This window comes from Equus przewalskii, chromosome 32 (genome assembly GCF_037783145.1).
Source record: "Equus przewalskii isolate Varuska chromosome 32, EquPr2, whole genome shotgun sequence".
NCBI lineage: Eukaryota > Metazoa > Chordata > Mammalia > Perissodactyla > Equidae > Equus > Equus przewalskii.
In genome coordinates, this window is record NC_091862.1 from 7,772,481 (window position 1) to 7,795,154 (window position 22,674).

Here is a 22,674-nt window from a genome sequence, read left to right on the forward strand (position 1 = left end):
GCTCCTGCCACTCACACTCACACATTCACACTCAGGAGACTCTTGTCACACTCACACATTCACACTCAGGGTATTCTTGTCACACTCACACATTCACACTCAGAATACTCTTGTCACACACATTCATACTCAGGATGCTCTTCTCACACACTCAGAATGCTCCTGTCACACAAATGTTCACATTCAGAGTGCTCTTGTCATACACATTCACACTCTGGATGCTTCTGTCACACTCACACATTCACACTCAGGATGCTCTTGTCACACTCACTCACTCCTCTTCTTCCTGACTACCCTCCCATGGTAAACCCTTTGTCTCCGAAGCTCACAAGAATCTTGCACACAGGAGGCACGTGGCAGCCAGAGGTCCTGCCCAGTGCCATGGGTGGAGGAAGGTGGGCCCCACCAGCTGCCAGGCCATCCCTGCTCTGGCCATTCCCTAAGGGCTCCTATAGGACCGTGTGTGACTGCGGTGTACAATGGGGGACAGTGTGTGTGACTGTGGGACCCTGTGTGACCGCCGCCCCGTCCCTTCCAGTTCCTGATTCACTGCGAGGGCACCCGGTTCACGGAGAAGAAGCACCAGATCAGCATGCAGGTGGCCCACGCCAAGGGGCTGCCCAGCCTCAAGTACCACCTGCTGCCGCGCACCAAGGGCTTTGCCATCACCGTGAGGAGTTTGAGAAATGTAGGTAAGGAAGATCCTGGGGTCCCCCGGCCTCCCCACTGCGGCAAGGAAAACCGAACCCCAGCACCCTGATATGGATAGCTTTGTCCCTGGCTGTGCTTGCCAGTGACCACAGCTAGGAGCTAGGAGGGGACGGACGACGGCTCTGCACACCTGGTTAGCCAGGCCCAGGCACCTGGCATCGGAGGTGTGGCTGCTGCCCGCTGTCTCTCTCGCCCACACACACACACATTCACACGCTCACACTACACACACACTAAGCCAACACCGCCCTCTACTGCTCAGCTCCGGTACTGCAAGGCTGTGGGGCCCGCGTGGACCCTCCGGGTCGTCTCCTGGGTTCAGCCTGGCCTCACACCCCCTGCCTCCCCGAGGGAGCCCAGGTTTCGGGGTTGTTTTGTTTTGTCTGGCATTTCTTGCCCACCTGTTGGCACCAGCTGCCTCCAGATGATGACCTCTGTGACCTTATCGTCTGTCCCGGCTGCCCCCTGAGTTTGGAGCCCTAAGTCACCATAAGTAAAAGGAGGACAAAAGTAGCAACAACCACAACTTCTCTCCAGCCTCTTGTCCTGATTACCCTGTCTTCTTTCTAGTCCTCATCCCTTCGGTTCAGAAACACCGTCCTTTATTCTTCATCCTGCCATGCAGCCAGCCCTACCCCCACAGTCCACCTCCCTTGTGTCTTGGCTCCAGCGGGCTGGAGGGACCATGCCCAGCTCCGGGGTTCAGGCCTTCCTCACTCCTCCTGGGGCCAGGCTGTGTGCTGTCCTGGAGGGAGAGATGGGGTCCCTGGCTTCTGTCCCCGCACGACTTTCCTCCCTTGACCTGGCTGGCAATGCTCCCATCTACCCGTGAGGCCAAGGGCATGGGGCTCCCAGCTCCCCCGGGGCCTACATCAGGTGTTTGGGTTGGATGGTGTGGGTGGGGTCTCCTGTGGTGTTGCACACGCCCAAGGACGCGGCAGGACCACTGGGCGCAATCCCAGCCCCACCCAGGCCTCCTGCGGGGACCTCTGCCCCACTGGGGCCTTGAATCTGCACTTTTTAACCAAGTGAGTTCCCAGTTCTGGAGCCACTGCAGCAGGGGTTTAAGAACCCCGTCCACACCCCCTTCCCGGCCCTGCCTCCCTTTCTAACCCTGTCCCCACAGCCCTCGGCTGTGCCCTGGCGGCTCCCCCTCTGACCTTTGTCCCATCACCTGGGTGACTCCAGTTTCCCCCTGCCTGGCTTCTTATCTCGTCCTTCCTGCCCCACCTTCTCCTGGTCACCGGCATTCCCTGACTGCCCCTTGCTGGCCCCGTGCCACAGGTGTCACCCACAGACATCACCGTCTCTACTCCTCACAGCACCCGAGCATCCAGCCATCACTCCCTGGGAGAGGGAAGAGAAGTGGGTTCTGGAGACTCGGTAGCTTCTTGGGGTCTGCAGAACCTTCCAGGTGTGGCCACCTCCACACTCCCTCTCCCGGCCCAGGCCTCCCGAAGGAACTGTGTCACCGAAGGGTTTATTCTGGACTCACTCTAAGGGCGAGAAACCCGCCTGCTGCTGAGCAACCTGCTGCCCCTGCCCCCATGCTTGACCTCAGCAACCAGGGCCGAGGATGCGCACCTGTTGCTTATCCCTCCCCGACACAGCTGCTTCCATCCTGCAGCATCCAGCAGAGTCAGAGACACTCAGGACCCTAGCCCTGGGGCCTGGCTCCTTCCCTCACCAGCTGTGTGAGCCTGGGCGAGTCACCTCACCTCTCTGATCCTGAGCTTGCTCTTCCGTAAAACTTTTTAGGGTTGCAAGGAGGGTGAAATGAGGAATATGTGTAGGACTCAGCATCATAATGAACATTTAATCCAATGTTGGCTGCATGCCTTTTACTAGGTGTAATTTTATGCTTAAAATGCCTAGAAAATGTAACGAAAAGGGGGTTATTTGCCACAAGCCCAATCTTCCTGGGGTGGGGGAGTGATGCCTCTCCCCACCAGGAAGGACAGTCAGTCTCCAGCCCAAGGGTGAGGACCAGGGAGCGGTCTTGGTTGCTGGGTCATGGGGTCCGGGGGGCTACCCCCAGGCACTCCTGCAGGCCAGCAGGTGGGACCCTCTCCCCTTGGCTAAGACACACTTGAGCTGCCAGAGCACCCGCTGTGGGCCCTACATGATGACAGACACCAGGCAGAAGAAAATGGATGGCCATTTTTTTCTCCTGATTTTTGAATCCTGATTCTTCATGTTCCCAGCCAGACCAAATGACTTTCTACCCTCCCCTCATCCTCCCACGCACTTTATTCATAGTACTTGCAGGTATGCAAGCCTCTCAATAGAGTACCAGGCTCACGATCTGTTGAGCACAATGTGCTGAGCCTGTGGGAAATGCTGACATCGTCATCTCAGCAACCACGGGACCAAGGCTTCATGAGTCCCATTCTCCCGGAGAACTAGGCTCGGGGAGGCTGAGCGCACGTCCAAGAGAAGATCCCGCGGTTGGGAAAAGGTGGCCCTGGGATTCGCACCCAGCCGGACTCCAAAACTCCTGTTCTTTCTACCGTCCAGTCCTGTCTCCCTGACACGGCAGGAAGTGGCCATCGGGCCCCACTCCGTATTCCTACACTGCTGTTCACTCACTGTTCATTCACGCATCCTCCATCCAACGAGCATTTATTGGGCACGGGCCAGGTCCCGGGGTGGCAACAGTGAATTCTGACATCACTTTGAATACGCTGGCAGGTTAACTCACCATTCGGCAGACCTATTAAAATCGCAGATTCTCGTTTGTTCCTCAGCCCTGTTTCAACTGACTATAGTTCAAGTCCTTAAGAAGTTTCCAGTATCTTACTCTAGTTTTATAGCTATCTTCTTTAAAATGGTGATGCAGCCAAAACTCAGACACATCCTTAGACAGGATTCTTCGGACTGCTTCATCTTCCTATTGCTTATTTGTTTAAATACTGGCATTTGTTGTCATACATCTCGATGGGACACCAGAGTGTTGCTTTAAGCTGGTCTGACTTCAGGAATAACTCTGCTTCCTATTACTAAAAGGCAGTGTGCTTTTCGGATTACAAAATGTGTCCAGTGTGGACCATCTGGACAACAGAGAAAAGCATGAAGATGAAACCAGTAACGCCCTCCTTCTGAGATAAGCAGCTAGCCATTCGATTATTGTTTTCCAATGTGTGTATTTACGAAACAAAACTGGGTTCACACGCTCTATACTGCTTTGTATTTGTTTTATTTTTTATAGTTTCAGCTGTATATGACTGTACACTCAATTTCAGAAATAATGAAAACCCAACACTGCTGGGAGTCCTAAATGGAAAGAAATACCACGCAGATTTATATGTCAGGTAAGTTGGCTCCGTTTTCCTTCCAGAAGAGAGAGTGCCCACTTCAAAGGGAATAAGTCACAGATGACCTGCAGGCCTTCTTCCAGGGAAATCTATGTGCTGTTTTCTTGTCTGGGGTCTGTATTGAATTGAACTTGTTCACAGTCTGTATTTATATCATGAACTCGAGTGACACACGCCACGACTGCACATAATCGGGTGAAGTCTCCTTTCTTCCCAGCTACTTCCTGTTTCTCTCTCGCCAACTCACCCTCATCATGGGGCTCAGGTTGGACAAATGGAAGACAACGTTTTACAATCACTTTGAGATTGAATGTGAAGAGATGATTTTATTGAGCCGTTTTCTTAGAGGATGAGTCTGGTACATAGAAATACACACAGATAAGAGCACATATAATTTATAAGGCAGCCCAGAAGCAAATGGAGAACATTTTAGCAGTATCTCACTTGTGCGTTATATTCCAAGCCATTATGATTTTATTGAAAATACTTTCACAAGACTTCTAGAATGGGTCTGACCCGAGACTTCTGCAATGTCATCGAGGTTAGCGGGAAACAATTGACAGATGCTGCGGACAGGAAAACCCAAAGGAGATTCACACATTAAAATCCAGTGTGATGGGGCTCAGGGATGGCACTGGCTTCTTGTGCTGGAGGTTGTCCCCCTTGAAGGCGAACCAGGATGATCTGAAATGCCCACTATTGGAGATTAGACACGTGTTCTGTGACGCTTTGTTTACGGCAATCATGTCAAATAAGTTATTGAAAAGAGCAAAATGGCCCAAACGCCCACTATACAAATAAATAGTCGGCAGGCTTTCTAACTCTTGAAGAAACACATTTAGAGATCTGGTTGCAAACCAGAGCAGATCAGAAAGAGCAAAGAAGTGGACTATTCGGGAAAGTATACGTGGGAGCTTACAGGGTAATTTTTAATTGTGTGAAAAACAGCTCTGTACAATACTGCCTCTGTTATAAGATGAAATTTCACAGTTTACTCTCTTAACAGACTATAGTGTGATAGATAAGTTCTAAAAATGTATCATAGTAAGTAATTGGGCCAGAGTGGGGAGTGAAACGACCCACGGAAAATCACGATGGATGCAGAAGTTTGCACGGATAAAGCCACGTAAATGAACACGCCATGCATTTCGTGCAATCACAAAAGCCAGCAAACTGAGAACAGATAGAAATATCTATGGAAGAGGGAACATGGCCCAATGACTTCTCCCCTCGCTCAGGACTGGCCATTTGCACATGGCTGAGCCTTCAGCCCTGACAGCACCAGCCCAGACCCACCCTGGAATCTGTATCTCCCACTCGTGCACGAAGGGGCTGAGCGACAAAACTTGGGGAGGGTCCCTGGCTTCTCCCATCCTGGGGAAACGTTAGTTCCCCAAGATACACATCCTTTTACTTGGCAAAACCCTTGCTGAAAGTCAGCCTCAATGGTACCCAAGAGGCCAAAGGATCATGTGATGGGAGCTACTTAGCCATTAGCATTAAGTTGCTGCCTGGCTGGGAAAAGATCTAGTATATCACCTCCTACATAGATTCTGTGCACACGGGATTATTTCATGTGGAAACTGAGGCCTCGTTGTCCTCTACTGAGAGGCAAACCTCAGGTGTTGGGAGCCTTTCTGTGAGGTGGGAGGGCGGACAGAAAGAGACAGTTGTCCTCTCCTAGCTGTGTTTCTATCTGAGCACTGAAGGGCCCTTGCTCGTTCCTTCCCGGGCCATGACCACAACACGGATGTGGCTTTTCCCCCTTCCTATCAGCTGAATTACCCTCTTCCCGTCCATCTGACCTCGGCTGCCTAAGCAGAAGTCAAAGTCGGCGAGCGCTGTAATTTTGGAATCTCGCTCAGGGCCTCTGGCGTTGGCCTCCTCCCAGTAGCTGCTCTCTGCTTTGCAGGCGGATTCCTCTAGAAGAAGTCCCAGAAGATGAGGACAAGTGTTCCGCCTGGCTCCACAAGCTCTACCAGGAGAAGGTCAGTGCCACGGGGGTGGCCCTGAGGGACCTGAAGGATCCACTTCGGGTGGCCGCTGTGGGCGCACCGTGGGGGCCTTTGGGAGTTGAGGGGGGTGGCAAGCCTTCTTCCACTGGGTGAGACCTCACAGCCCAGTTATTAGTGATCTTGGAGCTGACGCTCTCCTTGGCAAGAGGAAAAGAACATAGCAAATTACGTTTTACAGGGGCTTCAGAGAAAGAATGGAACTAGCTCATGGGTGTCGTGGACGCAAAAGGAAGTAACGGCCCCAACAGCTGTTGTCTCTATTTTCCTGTTTCCGGTCCTAAGGCAAAATATTCTTGGAGGCATGGTGTTCTCTTTAGCAATGCATGTGGTCTGGATGGCTTCTGGGTGCACCATTTGTTCGCCTGTGTGGTCTCAAAACATCACGGGCACAAGCAGGATGAAACCCCAGGAGGGTCCACCTCGGCCGGGTTTGATCTGCTGCAGCGCCCCCTGCTTATGTCTGTGCTCCAGCCCCCGAGCTCCCCTCTTCTCTTTCCTTCCTCTGAGCAGGGCCGCATCTCCACTGGTTTCTCTCCTCCAGGACATGTGCAGGGCAGGGGGAGTCTAATTATTATTGTCCTGAGTGCCTGATCTTAGGAAGCAGGAAAGTTTAGCTTCTACCTGGCGAGGAAGGCATTTTTATGACCAGGTCTCACTACCCAGTAAAAACTGATTTCTCATCCGTCATACATTTTAAGCCCAAGCCGGCACAGTGTCTAGCATCAAACACATTCGGTGGGACTCTAACTTCCTTTCATCAAAATTGGTGAACACAGACTGGCTGACACCTGCTGTCTTTTTCTCCCCATCCCTCAACGGAAGATAATCACGCAGAACTTTATGGGACCTCTGCTCCACTTGAGTAAGAATTGTAATCTTGCCTTTGAGAATGAGTTAGGATTTCGGTCCAAAAGACTTCCAAATTACTGCCATCTAATTAAGTACAGATGCTCTTATAAATATGCTGTTTTGGGGACCAAGATCTTGATATCCTCTTAGCAAGAAGTGGCTCTTGTTTTCTCAAGGAAGTGATTTTTCTGATGATGTCTCTGAAATGCAGTCTCAGAGTTTGACATTTTGGTCTCTTTTCTGGATGGGTTAGGTGCAAAGCTCTCCATTCTCCTCTTACCAACAGTAAATAGGGACTAGTTTACCTGTGATCAGAGCTGGAACTGCGCAGATTCCTGGGCCTCAAACTCAGAGATTCTTACTCAGTAGGTTTGAGGTGGAACCTACAAGCGTGTATTTCTGGGAAGCTGCTTCTGACGCAGACGGTCTGAGGAGCCGGGTTTGCAATTGCGCTGCCTGATGCTTTTTAACGGGATGCTAAGAATAACAACAGGTTGTCCAGGTTCTGTGCTGACGCACAGAGAAACACAAAACAATAGAAATTCTTGCCCTCTGCTTTCCTGCACAAGGCAGCATTTTCCTTGTGCTGTTTTCTAGTTTCATCATTGAGGCAGTATAAAAAACGTCACTGTTAGCAAAAAGAAAAAGGTGCCAAGAAAAGGCCCAAGAAATGAATCCTTTCGTAAAGAGCCACACAAACAAATCTACAACAGATGCAATCCCCAAACCCATGAAAGCAAAGGAGAGTTTTCTCAATCAGCCCTTTCTTCCGTCTTCAGGCACGAGAAGTGTGGTCACTGTGCAAACCGGGCCCCCTTGGGCTTTAAGCAAAGAGGCCCCTTTCCTTCTAGATAAAGTCTCAGGATGTTTTTCTCTCAACTATCTTTGCATTAAAATGATAGTGTTCAATTTGGAAGGGGTCCTCCAAATATTCAGAGTTCAAAACTCTTATGTTGGTGATGAAGAAATTTAAGGCCCAGAGAATGATATAATTTGCCCACGTCTTCCAGTTCCATAATCAGAGCCAGGTGCTGGAGATCAGGTCCCTTGTCTCCACAGAGGCTGGGACGATGGCCCAGTTCTCTGCATCTGTGAACAGACTTTTGAGGCTGGCCCTTTCCCTTGGGGAACAACCACTGACCAGAAAGTGGAAGTAAGTGGTCAGTGGTGCCTCCAAGAGGAAATGAAATGTGAGTAGATATCAAAGACTGACGTGTGGCCTATCGTTTCTGTGTCAGGAGCCTAGATGGATCCAGGGCTTTCTATGCCAAAAAATCTTGGTGCCCCACCAAGCTCGTCGAAGCGGGGTTCCATTTTAATCATCATCTTTTACAGGTATGGTGTCGAAAGACAACTGTTGGCTTTGAGGTTGGGTTTTAGGGCAGCAGTTCTCAGACTTTGATTTCATGGCCAAGTAAGTTTCTGCAAAATGTGGGAGGGGGTGGTGGGCAGCCAACAGGGGTGTGCCGACATGTTATTCTGTTCAACAGGGACATAAATAAAAAGAAATCTACCACGGCCATTTAAACAGTCTCCGAAATAGGAAAGATGTCATCTCTGAAAACAGGGCCATCCTTTAAGTGGAACAAGCTTAGCATTTAGAAAACACACATTTATTACATGTCACCATTTGGAACCCCTGGCGGCTGTAGGGGGTGTGACATGACCCTCACACAATCTCCTTGGGGACACAGGCAGCTCCCAAATGAACTCCATCTCAGGCTGAACCTACAAGCCCGGAACCACTGTCCCCAGAGCCATCATGGTTTCTCAGTTGTCTGTTCTGAATGAATTCTAACTTTTCATTTCTAACTTAAACGGTCTCCCTGGGTTGCAGTTCGAAGTTTGCTGAAGGGATGAGAAATTAGTCACTAATGGTGCAAATTAAAATATGGGCAAAAGAAGCGACATTCTGGGCTGTCTTGTGGGTGTGCAGGGTCCATGGAGGCCAAGGTTGGAGCGGCTCTGTGTGGGGTGCAGGGCCGGGAGGGAGGGGTGCCAAGCCAGGAGAAAATGCTACTGGCCTGCAAGAAGAATTAAGGGGCCGGCCCAGCGGCGCAGTGGTTAAGTTCGCACATTCCACTTCGGCTGCCCAGGGTCCGCCCGTTCGGATCCCGGGTGCAGACATGGCACTGCTTGGCACGCCATGCTGTGGTAGGCATCCCACATATAAAGTGGAGGAAGATGGGCACAGATGTTCGCTCAGGGCTAATCTTCCTCAAAAAAAAGAAAAATAAAGTGTCATCAGTTCCCCCATTGTAATATTACAACAGGAAAACACGATCAAAACTGCTAAGGAAAAGGATTTAAAAAAACTTGCCCATTTTTAAAGTGAGTGGATTTTATGGTATGTGAATGACAGCTCAATAAAGCTGCTTTTTTAAAAAGGGCACAATAATGTCACCTCCCATCTTAGTCTAGTTGGGTTTCTATAGCAAAGTGCCACAGACTGGGTGGCTTATAAACAACAGAAATTTGTCTCCCAATCTGGAGGCTGGGAGACCAAGATGAGGGTGCCAGCAGGGTTGGGTCTGGTCACAGCTCTCGTCCGCGTCACTGTGTCCTCGTGTGGTGGAAGAGGCAAGGGAGCTCTCTGGGGTCCCTTTTATAAGGGCACTAATCCCATTCCTGAGGGCTCCATCCTCATGACCTAGTCACCTCCCAAAGGCCCCTCCTCCCAACACCAACACACTGGGGGTAGGTTTCAACACAGGAATTCTGGGGGGACACATTCAGTCCATTGCATGGGTATCGGGCTCCTGGTGGCCCCCACCTGGGATGAGAAAAATCACCCACGCTCCGGCAGGGAGGTGAAATGGGAGGCCTTGCCAGAGTTAGGTGCCAACTCTCTGGGCATCCCACGTGTCATCGTCACTTCCCTGTAAGTCATCCGTTTAGGCGACAGGCTCTGCGTTCCTCAGTTCTTGAGGGTGGGAGCACTGGGCAGATGAGTCGATTGTCCTGTGATTGCTTGATTCCCCCAAGAGCCTCCGGGCTCCCCTCGGCCTCTGTCCCAGAACAGAGACAAGGAGGGAGCTCTGGACCTGGCTGGGGAGAGGCCGGGGAGGGGCTTCGGGGCAGAGTTCCTTACCTCCCCAGGGAAGGGGTCAGAGGTTCTCCTTCCAAAATGGCCCGTTTGTGGATTCGTTTTAATCATGACCCTGAGTGGTCAAAAAACTGGATTATTCAGTACACCCTGACCGGGAGAGAAGAAAAGTATAATGACTTTAAACATTTCTATCTCAAGTTCTCAAAGGAAAAAACTCAACACTTCAGGTGTAAGTTTCAGGTGTATGGCAGCTTGTTTTCCAGAAAACTGGACCCTTGGACAACGGGGACATTACTAGGCTGAGATGGGCCACAAGCAGGCCTAGGGTGGCCCAGTGTTTATTCGGCATGCACACCGTCAGCCCCCAGGGTGTTTTTACGACGACTGAATTAGTTGCTCCTATTAGGAAACGAGGAAGCTCCCCATGGCTGTCTGAGTCTGAATTCGAGAAGGTTCAGTCCCCAGCCCTCGTCCTCACACGGCCGTGACCACCCTGGGACGGCTGCCGTCGTCCTGGTGCCACGGTCTCTGGCCTCGTCGCTCTTGCCCCTGGCCAGCCTGGCAGCTCTCTCAGCCGCAGTGTTTCCTTGCATGAACTGCCCGCTAGATGCAGCTCGGTGGGTCTCACCCGAGGCCGGCTCGAATGGAGCTCTGCGGCACATGCACCTGCTGAGCAGCCTGGGCCCTGGGCTGGGGGGGAACTCCCCACTTCTTACCTGTGCCCTCACCGAGCTGATGTTGGGCCTGAGTGAATTTCCTGCACAACATTCAGCGACACATACACACAGGCAGATCGGGCATGGACACGTAGAATTTCTGGTATTTCATTTCCGGTAGGGTGTCAGACGAGAGTCTGCCCCAAGGCAGGGCTGGAACCTCTTGACCTTCTGGTCATCTCGATGGTCACTTACAGTGGTCGCTTGATCCTGACCCAGAGAGCAGTGCCGCTGGTGGCTGGCCTCATCTGCTGGGCCTCCTCCGGGAGTGCCTCACCTCCCATGAGCAGACCCCCAGCCCTCTGTCATCATGCAGTCTTGGCGTGCTGAGGCAGACGACAGTGCAGCGGCGTTGTGGGGTGGGTGCGGGGGGCCAGCTCACGGCCCTGCCCACTCCTCTTCTGAGGCTCAGATTTCTACTGTTCTGCGATGTTCACTGAGGGCCAGGTTCAGTGCGTGGTCTCATTTCATTCGCCCACTGACCTGTTCTGGATGCCACTACTGCCTGGGCCTCAGAGGCTGGTCACCTGCCTGGAGTCAGTAAGTGCTAAGGGGCAGGACAGAACCGAACCCAGCAGGCCTGGGCCCCAAGTTCAACCTCCTACACCTGGACTCAGTGACAGAGCTGCAGCGGTCCTGCCTCTCCATGTGTCACCGTGGGAAGGGGACAGCCAAAGTCAGTATCGTGAAGACACATTAGGGGCCTATAAGACACTTCTATGAGGTGCCGCAGACCCCCAGCTCTGCTGAGCCACTGTGGCCCTAGGGGCCTCTGAGCTGGGGAGGGGCCTGCATGAGGCCGGTGTCGGATGTGACGAGGTCCCCTCTTTGTCCCCAGGATGCCTTCCAGGAGGAGTACTACAGGACAGGCACCTTCCCGGAGACGCCCATGGTGCCCCCCCGGCGGCCCTGGACGCTCGTGAACTGGCTGTTCTGGGCTTCGCTGCTACTCTACCCTTTCTTCCGCTTCCTCGTCAACATGATCAGCAGCGGGTCTTCCCTCACGCTGGCCAGCTTTGTCCTCGTCTTCTTTGTGGGTAAGTGGAGAGCAGGAGGCTCGGGAGGAGCATCGGACAGGGGACGAGTGCAGGGAGAAGGTTGATAAACTCACGCAGGTGTAGCACCTGTGAGGAGAAGGCAGAGCCTGCAGATTGACAGGGAAAAACCTCGATTTCAGGACGGGTGTTCCAACACACCGAGAATCCCAAGCTGGGGGAATTTCACATCCAGGTGTCCAGCCTCTTGCCCAGGGCTGGAGCTCCCTCACTGTCCCCAGGGGCTGGCCACACAGCTGCTATTTAAACTCCTCCAGTGCTGGCATCGCTCACTCCCCTGGCCTCTGCAGACAGCTCTGCCCATTGTAGTCATCTCCCCCTTGACCAGAGGGAAACCGTTTCCGGGAGCCAAACAGGAACTGACAAAGGCTCTTTGCCCTTCCAAGCAGGTCCAGGGCCCTTTGGGAAGTGTGTGTGCTCCCCCTTGGTTGCCACATGCACTGACATTCAATGGCGGTATTCGGACTCAGCTTTTTCGTGAATCCATATTGGCTTTATTTGAACAGGGGTTTCAAAGTGCTGCTATTTCTTCATGCCATTAAGCTTTCCTGCATGCTGCCACTTGCTTCTGAAGTGGAGCAGCCAGGGGTCACTACATTTGCTGTTTGCCCTATGAAAGGGGCACTCTGTGCTTTCTGGAGCCAGAGGGAAACTTGGGGAGTTTCCTGTTTAGAGGGAGACCCTCTGAAACAGCCCCATCACCCTGAGTCTGGGGAGGAAGGAGTCCGCCCTGAGACCTTGGAGGGCGTGGGCAGAGTGCATCCCACTTTTCTGAGACGAGGAGAAATGGCACAGAGTTAGAAGTGTGCAATGATCTGTGTGTTTATTTCAGTGGACATCTCTCAGTTATTCCTGCACAAGAGATAAGTGCTCTATGCTCACTGTAAAAGACTCATAGAAAAGTGTGTAAAACTGACACTGTCTCAGGACAGAACTCCCCCTTTGATCCTGCTCTGCAGAGATGGCCATTACTAACAGTTGGGTGCACATTCTGCCAGGCTCAGACACATATATGCATATACAAACTCACATAAGTGGAGTTTCTCTAACTCACTGTTTTCCCCTAGTAAATTGTGGCCACAACATGTCACAACACATACACCTATCTCATTCTCTTGGACCAAGACAACCAATTTTAGACTGCATGGTTGCAATAGGCAAACTGGCCATTATTCCTAAAATAGACCCTACTGTCGTCTTTTTAAAAATTAAGGTACATTTTAATGTTAAAAAATTAAAATAACACCCAGTCTTTGCAGAAAAAAAAAGTACAGAGAGAAGAGGATGCAGAAAACCCCTGATTTAACTCCCTATGGACAAGGCCCGAGGCCACCCAGGGCTGGTGCACAGTGGCCGGGGCCCCCAGGGGGCTGAGCACAGACTCAGCCCCCTGCCATCAATGGAGACCAGTGCCCCCTGGGGAAAGCTGCGGCTCCTTGGAGATGAAGGGTGGGAAGGGGCAGCCCAGGTGCGTGGTGAGTGCCATACAGAGGCCGCCCGTTCCCTGGGAGACACGGGCCTCCAGGAGCTTTGGAGGAACTGAGTGCTCTGAGTCTCCCTGCCCCAGAGACCAAAGCCTCGTCACCCATGCCCCCGAGCCTGACCACCCTCTGCCCTGAATTACTCTGTGCTGGCATCTCATTCCTCTTACGAGGCCTTCGGGTAGTGGAGTCCATGTTTTACCACCTCTTTGTTTTCTGCATTATCACCATCACCACTGCACAGAAGTCACAATATTGGGACAGGGGCTCATGTCCCAGCCTCTTTAGAGCTGGCCCCAGGCTGAAGTCTGCCCATTTGTAAATGACCCACAGGACACATGTACCTCATACTGGCTGGTGGACTCGCCTATCCCAGTCAGCTCCCTCTGTGCCTAACAATTCACAGACCGTAATGCTAATGCTCTGTAAACATGTACATCGAGACTTGGAGATTTCCATATACCCACTGTCACTGTCCATCTACCCATCCTGCAAATGGACTGTTGGCCACGCTCTGCATTCAGTGCTGGGCATATGAAGGTGATGAAGATGTGGTCCCTACACTCAAGGGGCTCCTCGAGCCCGCCCCCTCCAGAAGCAGTTCTGAGCTTTAGACTCTGGTCTCAGCTTCTTAGTGGTTCAAGTGGGCTCTCGTATGGGTCCCACGCTCTCTGGTTGGGCCATTCCTGTTGTTAGAGAAAAGGCTTTCCGTGGAGGCAGGGACTCTGCCTGTCCAGTGCTCTGAGACTTGCACCAAAAGCAATGTTGGGACATGCAAATTTGGGTTCTTGCGTTCTCCAGGCTCCTGATATATTTTTTATTAAGCTTCATTGAAGGGCGCCCATAAGTTCCTGCTCTGCATTCAGAAGAGAATCTTCTTTGCCTTAGGGGTCAGTAGAGGGATCCTGTAAGCTCCCATGTACAGCTAGGTACAGCTTACAAAATGCTCCTCACTTCCAGGGTGGAAGGACTGAAACTCACCAACAGAACAGCCTTGCTCCATTTGTTAATGTCACTTAGTCCGGTGAGAGCCCTGGTACCCATGCCCAAGGAGCATGTAAGGCAGGGATTAGGAAATGGCACCCCAACTCAGCTAGCTCTCAGCTGATGCTTAAGATTGCAGACAGCTGCCTCTGATGGTTCTCGTTGGGCGAATCTCCCTGGGGTCCCCATAGGCTCCTCCTAACTCCCTGCCCCTCCCATTTCTGCAGCTTCCATGGGAGTTCGATGGATGATTGGCGTGACAGAAATAGACAAGGGCTCTGCCTACGGCAACATCGACAGCAAGCAGAAACAGAACGACTGACTCAGGACACGTTGCCATCCAAAGGGGACCTTGGGAACTGGTGGACGCTGCCTGTCATCCTTGGTGGGACCCAGTGACGAAGCTGGGTGAGCCCCTGCTGGGAAGGCAGGGGGTTTGGTCTCAATGCCGAATGGGGAGGAAGATGTGCTTAAATCTTTTTTCCCTATATGCTTTAGTGGGTTTCGGTTCTCTTTCTTTTCGTGTGAGAGTGTGTGAGCACGTGAGTATGTGTGTGTGTAAGAGAAAGAAGACACATAAGTGAGAAAGGCGGGCGGTTGAGCGTGAGCCTCATTCTGTGATCATTCAGATGGTATTTGAGGCACAGGGGGAGGGCAGGGATGGGGAGTGAGGGCGAAATGTTCCCTTCCATCCTTTGGTGCTGTTTTCTGTAACCCTGGATCGCCAGATATAGAGTGAAAGGCGCTTTAGGTGAGAAAACTAAATTATGCCTCCAAAAAAAAAACAATTCAAGTGTTTGGCTCCTCTGTGGTGTGTTTATAGACTGCCCATCCTTCCATTCCACCCTCTGCCGTGACTTCCGGTGTCCTGGACCACAGGCATCTGGAGTGCTCTGAAGGAGGGAGCTGGGGGTGGGGAGGACTCAGCATGCAGGTCAAGGGGGAGGGCAGGCCACCATGATGACCACTCCTGGCAGCAGACACAGAAGCAGAAGCTGTGGGCGTCTGTTTAGGGGAAGATGGCAGGTGCTGGAGGACTAGCTGAGCATGTCCATATGGCACAGGGACAGGGGCCCTGTAAGGCAGCTTTGGTTTTCCCAATCTCCCTGCCATGGAGTCCCCCTGTACTACATCTTGAAGATGTGGCCAACTCCGTGAAGAAACTGATCTTGAAACTGAACGTAACACTAAAGCCTGGACATCCTGTGGCAACTGAGAGATGACTTTGCATCCTCCGTTCATCTCAGTAGCAAGTAGAACTTGGGTCCCCAAACAAATGCAGGCTCCCTTTGTGAGAGTACCTCACAGGAGCCAAGGTGCTCCTCTGAGCGGGGTCAGACTGGATGGAGCAAACGCCACGGTACCAGGAGCCCCTGAGCTTCTGCTTTCCTTCTGGAAGTCCAGATTTCTATGCCATGGAAAAGTTCTGCTCCTTGCCATCTAGGGCGGTCTTTGGAGTAACAGTCCACATGAAGGACTCCTGCAAATGGCAGCCCATCAACAGATGCCAAGTGCAAAACAAGAAAAAAGGAAAAGCAGCAATATTTCGGGAGGACAATCAATCTCAGGCCGAGATGCCAATGGCCCTTGGACTGATGGGTACTGACAGCATGAGCATGGAGAGGAGATGCCCTCCTCTCTGTATACGACTACATGCTGCCCAGTTCAGACCTCCTCTTTGGCTGTGGTTATATGCTCATGCACCACATAACAATATTTTCAACGACAGACACATATAAGACAGTGGTCCCATAACAGTGGTCGTTTGGAGCCTAGGTATGCAGTAGGCTGCACCATCTAGGTTTGGGTAAGTACTGCATGAGAGGAAGAAATTTTCCTCTACCCTTCTAGGTTCTTCTGGTTCATCTAAGAATTAAATTGACATGAGACAGATTAACAGGAGAAAAACAGACAAACGTTTAATAACATGTATACATGGGAGAAACCTAGGAAAACTGAGCAACTTGCTCAAATGGTCGAAAACTTCACCTTAAATACCATCCTCAAAGACAAAAGAAGATGTCATGGCTGAGGAGAGTCAGGGACTTCAAAGGGAAGGCAGGCAACTCACAGGTAGGTGAAAAGGAGCAAGTGTTTGGAAAACCAATGTTTCTCTGGAGACAGAGAAACAGAAGAACACAGAGGGGAGCCCACCCACACGCTTTTCTAGGCTCCTCCCTGTCCATCACCTAGTTCATGTGATGCTAAGGTGACAGCTGGCTTCCTGAGATGGGTGTGTTTTTTTTTTTTTTTGCTGAGGAAGATTAGACCTGAGCTAACATCTATGCCAATCTTCCTCTACTTTTTATATGTGGGTTGCCACCACAGCATGGCCAACAAGTGGTGTAGGTCTGCACCCGGGATCTGAACCTGTGAACCCAGGGTGCTGAAGTAGAATGCAGCAAACTTAACCACTATCCCATAGGGCTGGCCCCCTGAGACGGGTTTTTTATCGGAATTGTTTTAGGCAGTTAAGGGGAAGGTAATAAGAAAAACTTTGAGTCTTTCGTTTCTTAAAAATAATCAGCCTAAAATAATCCTCATGTTAAAGTGACACACTTTTGGGGGGAGGGAGCAAATCTTGTTCCCTTCCAGTCCACTCTATCATGTTCACATAATGATGAAATCGCCTAATAATGCATTTCTCAGAAGGTATCCCCGTTGTTAAGCGACACATGACTCTATAAGGGATGAACTCTTCCACACAAAAGATGACCAAACATTATTTAAAGGCATATTCTGTTCAGAATCATGTCTTCATACATTTGCTCACTGCATCACTAAGTGTTTAGCAGACACACTGAACCTGGTCAGCCAGGGAGCCGTGAGTCTGGCAGAGTGCTCTCTGCTTAGGTGGCAGTAATAAATCACTGATACGAACCTGCAGAAGTGGGAAGGGGAATGAATTCCGGCTTAGTTGTGGGACAAGAGTGTGGTGGGGCCAGGGCTGGGGCTGACACTTGCAGCATCCCTGAGGGCAGCGTTGATGGCCCCATGCATTTGCCTGCCCCACATAAGGCCACGTGCTGGTTTCAAAGGCAGCCTTCTCACAGAGCACACAGAACAGCGATTCGTGGGCAAAAGCCTGGGGAGGGCCACCCAGGCACGAGAGGGCCCTGGGGCAGCTTAGGTGCGTACACGTGTTCCTGCGTGCCGGCTCACCCTGGACAGTCTACACTGGGGACTCCTAGCTGCAGGAGACCTGAGTCAGCAGTCAGAAGTGGGGGTCACACTCTGGGCTGCACAGCTCACCCTCATGGACTCGGCAGCTGACTAGTCATAAGACCCTGGGCGAGCCACTTCACCTCTGGAGTCCCCTTGTCCCCATCTGTAAATGGGGTGAGAATGCTACCTCTTGGGCTGTTTCAGGGGTAAAACGAGGCAGTATATGGGAACACACTGTAAGAATCCTCAAGCACTAAACGAGTAAGGGATGAAAGATTAGAAAGTTGCCTCCATGTGGCTACTTCTCAAAAATGCTCAGAAAGTACCTTCAAGTGTCAAAAAATGTGCCATTTTTCTCATTGTGCCCTCCCATTCAATACAGTGGCCATCTAAGTTCTAACAACACACACCCCTCCTTCTCCCTGGATCACAAAAGGGGCCCAGACGTTTCATTTCCTTCTGAATTGACTCTGGGACCAAACACAGAACATAACAAGCAAACACACACACAGGCTGCTCTCCAGGGGCTCAGGTCCACATCAGAGGATGGCGGGCAAAATACTCTCCTGGGAGAGAACTGATCAGCGCTCTTTTCCTTAAATCATCTTAGAAAACAAGAGAATGTGGTGTCCTGGGGCAAGATCCGGACATCTCAGCTGTCTGGCCCTTCCATGAAGAGACATTTTTTTACATGTACGGGCACCTAGTTTTCCTTCTGTCCTGTTACCGCAGTGGCAGAGACAGGCATGGAGGCCTGGAAAGACCCATCATTTCTCCCGAAATCCCTGAACTGCAATCTCTCCAACAGAGAGCTGTCCTGGCTCCCAGGGTATTGGTTTTTCTCAGAATTGAAAACCTGTGGAGTTGAAGCCACCTCTGTCCCCTAGTAGTGTGTCATGGACTACGAGCTTCAGGTCGTGTCTGTTGACACCTCCCTCTCCCGGTAGCTCAGGTCAGGCCTGCTGAGAGGCCGCTCCACAATCCAGGGTGGCAGAGAAAGTTCAAAGTCGGGCTGCAGTCTGGAGAGCAGTGCCAGATGCTGGGATACTGAGGGCCACGTCCCAGACTCCCCTGCGGCTCTGAGGCAGGCAGTGCCATGCGTTTCTAGGACAGCAAGCCCACAATGTGACTATTAAAACACATCCACCATCCGAGATGCAGCCTGAAGTCTGGGGAAAGTGGACGGATTCCGTGATGAGAAGTTAACGTGACTAACCGTGGAGGAAGAACTCTCGCACCGGGCAAGTCTGTCTATCACCTCGTTTACTTCTTCAGAGGGAACAGAACCTCTCTCTTATGATCACAGAGCAGTGCTGGACTATCTGACTGCTGTAGTCTCTAAAGAAATGCATGCAAAACTTTGTGAAAGGGGTTACTGATGCTTAAAAACTTAAAATCATTAGTGTTTTTCTAATATATCCATAAATGAATCTAAAAGATGGTATTTAGATGTAAAATCCAGTAACAGTCCAGCCAAAACGGAGCAATAGTCAACGTGACGGACATAAAAAGGGGCCCTGGCAGCTTCTGGTTTCTCTCCTGGTGGAGTGGAACAGAGATCTGGCTGGTCCCCAAGCAAAACAGATTAAGCTCTGCAGAGGCTTTGAGAACTTACTCATAAAGGGGGACAAAATGGGAGGAAAGGTGGGAGTGAAAATTCTCAAGGATGCCTGTTCCCTGCTCAAAGCAAGAGGCTTAACCCAGCTTTCCCCAGAGCCTGGTCAGACATTGCGCATCTGCGAGGCTGCAGTGGGAGGAGCAAACGGTCTGGGTGCAGGGGTCCCGAGCAAACAGAGGAATATCAGGGCCGCTGTCACCGCCACGTGTGCTGAAAAGACGGCGGAAGCAAGATGGCCACAGGTCTGCCTGCCTGTGTCTGCAGCCGGCTGTACGCTGACCCCTCCTCCCCCAGAGCTTCCAGGAAGGGCACCTGCCAGCGTGAGCCTCGTTTACCACGGAAGTCACTCGGGTTGTCCTGTTAGGTACCAGCGCTGACACTCCTCCAGCAACGGTGCTCTCCACTGCCTTAACTGGAAGTTCTGCGTTCTGCTTCCAGGGAATAAAATAAAGAACGCTTAAACGCAACATGTCCCGACGTGTTGGCACTGCCCCCCGTCCCGACACCTCAGGTCTCAGTCCTGACGGCACGCTGGGTGGCACAGAGCTGCCATGCCAGGTGCTGCAGATCGGGGCTAACAGCCTGTTCATGGTCCTGGCTCTTGTTTTGATAAACGCTCTTCCTCCAAACAAAAAAGTTCCGAAGTCTGCTGTTGGAACGACAGACAAAGCCTGCCTCCTCTGAGAGAACACTCCTGGGATGGGGGTGTGAGCTGGGCTCCACTGTGCTGTCAGCTCCAGGACGCAGTGGCGGCCCCCTCTCTGCCTCCTGCTGCATGGCTTTCACTGCCGCCCCTGTGGAAGGGGCAGGCACGCCAGCGACTCTTTAGACAAACGGCTTTGGGGTGGACACGCTGGACTGTGGGGCAGGCCCTTCTCCTGGTGTCGACTCAGGGCACTTTCTGCCTTTTGCCAAGGAATCATTTAGGGATGTCGGGCCAGATGCTTAAACTCCCTCTTTTCTGGATTCTTCTCTCTATATAGACATGATGGCTGAGTGGATGAATACAGAATTGATTGTCTTGTGGTAGGGTTATTTCCTTAAACTATCTTCAGAGATCTAATTACAAAACATTTTTAAAACAAGTTTTTTTTGCCAGGATGAATGAGGTTCAAGTCACCTCTGTGACGAACACGCTAGACAAAGAGTGAGGCAGGCAGTCTTTCCAGGGCCAGTCCCTCAGCCCTCTGGAAGACCCTGCACAGAGGGGCGAGGGGCTCAGTCCACACCGACTCCCCTGAGCCAGCACAGCGCCTGATGCGACAGCTGTGAACGAGCGGCTCTCTCGGTCTCTAATGCACGTCTGCCGCATCTCACACTCCTGCATCCCCGGCTTGGGTCGTGAGTACTTCCAGAGTTCCTGGCAGTTTAAACAAGAACCGAGCACTTGAGATGCCTTGAGGCTCTCTGTCCTGTTACAATGGCGCCACAAAGCACTGGATGCACAACCTGAGAGGAGGGCAGAGGACTGAGCACATGTCCCTGTTCCTCTAACCCGTGACATTCAACACTACTCCCAGCATTTGTCACAAAGCGGCGTCTGCTTATGACATTCAACTGTTTGAAATCACCATTATTTTGGTCAGAAGCAGCAGAATATCACAGACTTCACCTAAATAGTGACTGGATGTCACCTTCTTAGCATGTCACCTCTGCGGGGGCAGGGACGGGCTCCTGGGCCAGCCCCAGTGGTGCCTCGTCAGTGAGGGAGGGACTGAGTGATTCAGAGGCCTCAGTAACTGCATTTCCACTGTCTTCTTTTGAGTCCCTTTCCTAAAGTGAAAATAAGAACCTTTCTTAAGCACAATTAGGCCAAAATAAAATTGGTCAATATTTTGAAGTTTCAGGGTTACCAGGGAAAAAAATCAAAGCTTTTCTCCAGTAAAGGATAAGCAGCTCCAAGCCAGGCGTTCCTCAGCCCCTGAAGCTCTGTCTTATTTTACTATTAAGGCTGTGAATTGATTAAAAAGCATTTATTAGGCGCCTATGTACTTAGATCTTTTCAGTATCTAGAAAACATCTCCCAGGGCTGTTAGTAAAGCTGTTTATTGAGGAAGATTCAGATCATTTTTACTTGAATAATTTTTTCATACAAAAGCACGGTCTTGTCTCACGTGTTGGAGTGACTAGCTATTTTTGAAACTTCTGGCATCTGTGCTGTTGAATTTTAAGGCGGTGAGTAGTATGAAACAAAGTTAGGATTGCTAAAAATTTCTGTAGATTTCTTTTTTTTTTTAAGGTATGCTTTTTGGTGAGAAAGATTGGCCCTGAGCTAACATCTGTTGCCAATTTTCCTTTTTTCTTTTTCGCCCAAAGCCCCAGTACATGGTTGTATATCCTACTTGTAAGTCATTTTAGTTGTTCTATGTGGGATGCCACCACAGCATGGCTTGACAAGTGGTGTGTAGGTCTGAACCCAGGATCCAAACCTGCAAACCCCGGGCCACCAAAGCAGAGCATGCAAATTTAACCACTTGGCCACAGGCGAGCCCTGCAGATTTCTAAAATGAATTAAATTACACAAATTGCACCTTCTCTTCTTATACTCCACAGTGCTAGTTTTAGCCAGATCTTTGCCAAATATTCTACGAAATTCAGAAAAGTCATCAAGGGAGTTTCATAATGCTATTCTATCTAGATGTTCGCAAATGATGGGGAAGGAATGGGGTGGAGATCAGCGAAGTTGATGAAATAGTACAGCGTGGCTCAGACTTTTAAAGGGCATACAATATAAGGTCACAAAACTGCAGAAGCCCTGCCCTGCGGGAATGGGGTAGGGCCTACACTGAGCTAAGTGCATCTGAGGCAGAAAGAGCGAGGCTCCCCAGGCCTCCTGTGGACGACAGGGTGGAATGCTCCTCTTCTTTCTTGTCTTGTCCACACTGCTGTCAGGGCATGAGCTGCTCTGAGCGCACAGTCAATCCTCATCTCTGAGCCTGTACTGACTGCTGCCCAGGGCTCAGGTTACACTGCACCACCAAGGGATGCTCTTTGAGGACGGAGACTTGGAGGGAAGCAATTCAAAGAGGGAAGATGAACGACTCCTACAGACTGCTTTGCAGCAAGATTCTGGAACAGACTATTAAGTGGGTGATTTTTGAACATATAAAAGAACGCAGTAATGTCCTAGCCTAGGAGATAGTGTCTGTCCTAGGAGACAGCAAAGATGCCCTAAGAACAAATGACGTTAGACTGACCAAACTTGCCCTTTCAAATAGGTTTCCAGAAATAGTGAATTTGAATTTCAGCAAGGTATTTGACAGAACCATGCCAGTCTTATAGAAAAGAGGAGGATGTGCAGATCAGATGAATGGCAGCATTTTAATGGAGAACAGAGAGCTGATAAATGGATGGTAATGTTAACCTGGGCTACCGTCTGTGTCATGCTATGTAGCAATCTTTTCAGATTTTTTACTGATGAGTTGAACAAAGTCAACACTGACAAAGTATGCAGTTGATACCGCTGGAAGGCCTAACGGACTGGATGAAATAAAATTAACACGAAACTGTGATTTGGGAAAATGCCGATCTTTGACCTCTCCACCACCGTGGCCACTCTGTTCAGGACAAGATGAAACGCCCTGCAGCCTGTGCCCCATCCCCCTCGCCTCCCCACGGGCCATCTGGGTCCTTGGCTGCCAGTGCTCCACCTCTTCCAGCTCTGCCATCACTCCATGCTCTCCCTGCCCCGCCTGAGCCCTCCACCCCTTTCCCACA

At 51.0% G+C, this 22,674-nt stretch overlaps 1 protein-coding gene across 3 annotated transcripts in view; it reads left to right on the forward strand.

Moving 5' to 3' along the window:
- The window catches only part of AGPAT4 (1-acylglycerol-3-phosphate O-acyltransferase 4), a 123,735-nt gene extending 109,071 nt beyond the window's left edge, over positions 1-14,664 (forward strand). For all 3 annotated transcript variants that reach the window (XM_008528163.2, XM_070603206.1, XM_070603205.1), the window contains 5 exons: positions 539-692; positions 3,920-4,022; positions 5,938-6,013; positions 11,493-11,691; positions 14,402-14,664. In XM_008528163.2, coding sequence (XP_008526385.1) covers positions 539-692; positions 3,920-4,022; positions 5,938-6,013; positions 11,493-11,691; positions 14,402-14,496 — 627 coding nt within the window. In that variant the 3' untranslated portion in view covers positions 14,497-14,664. The remainder of the gene's footprint in view (positions 1-538; positions 693-3,919; positions 4,023-5,937; positions 6,014-11,492; positions 11,692-14,401) is intronic.
- Positions 14,665-22,674: the final 8,010 nt, after the last annotated feature.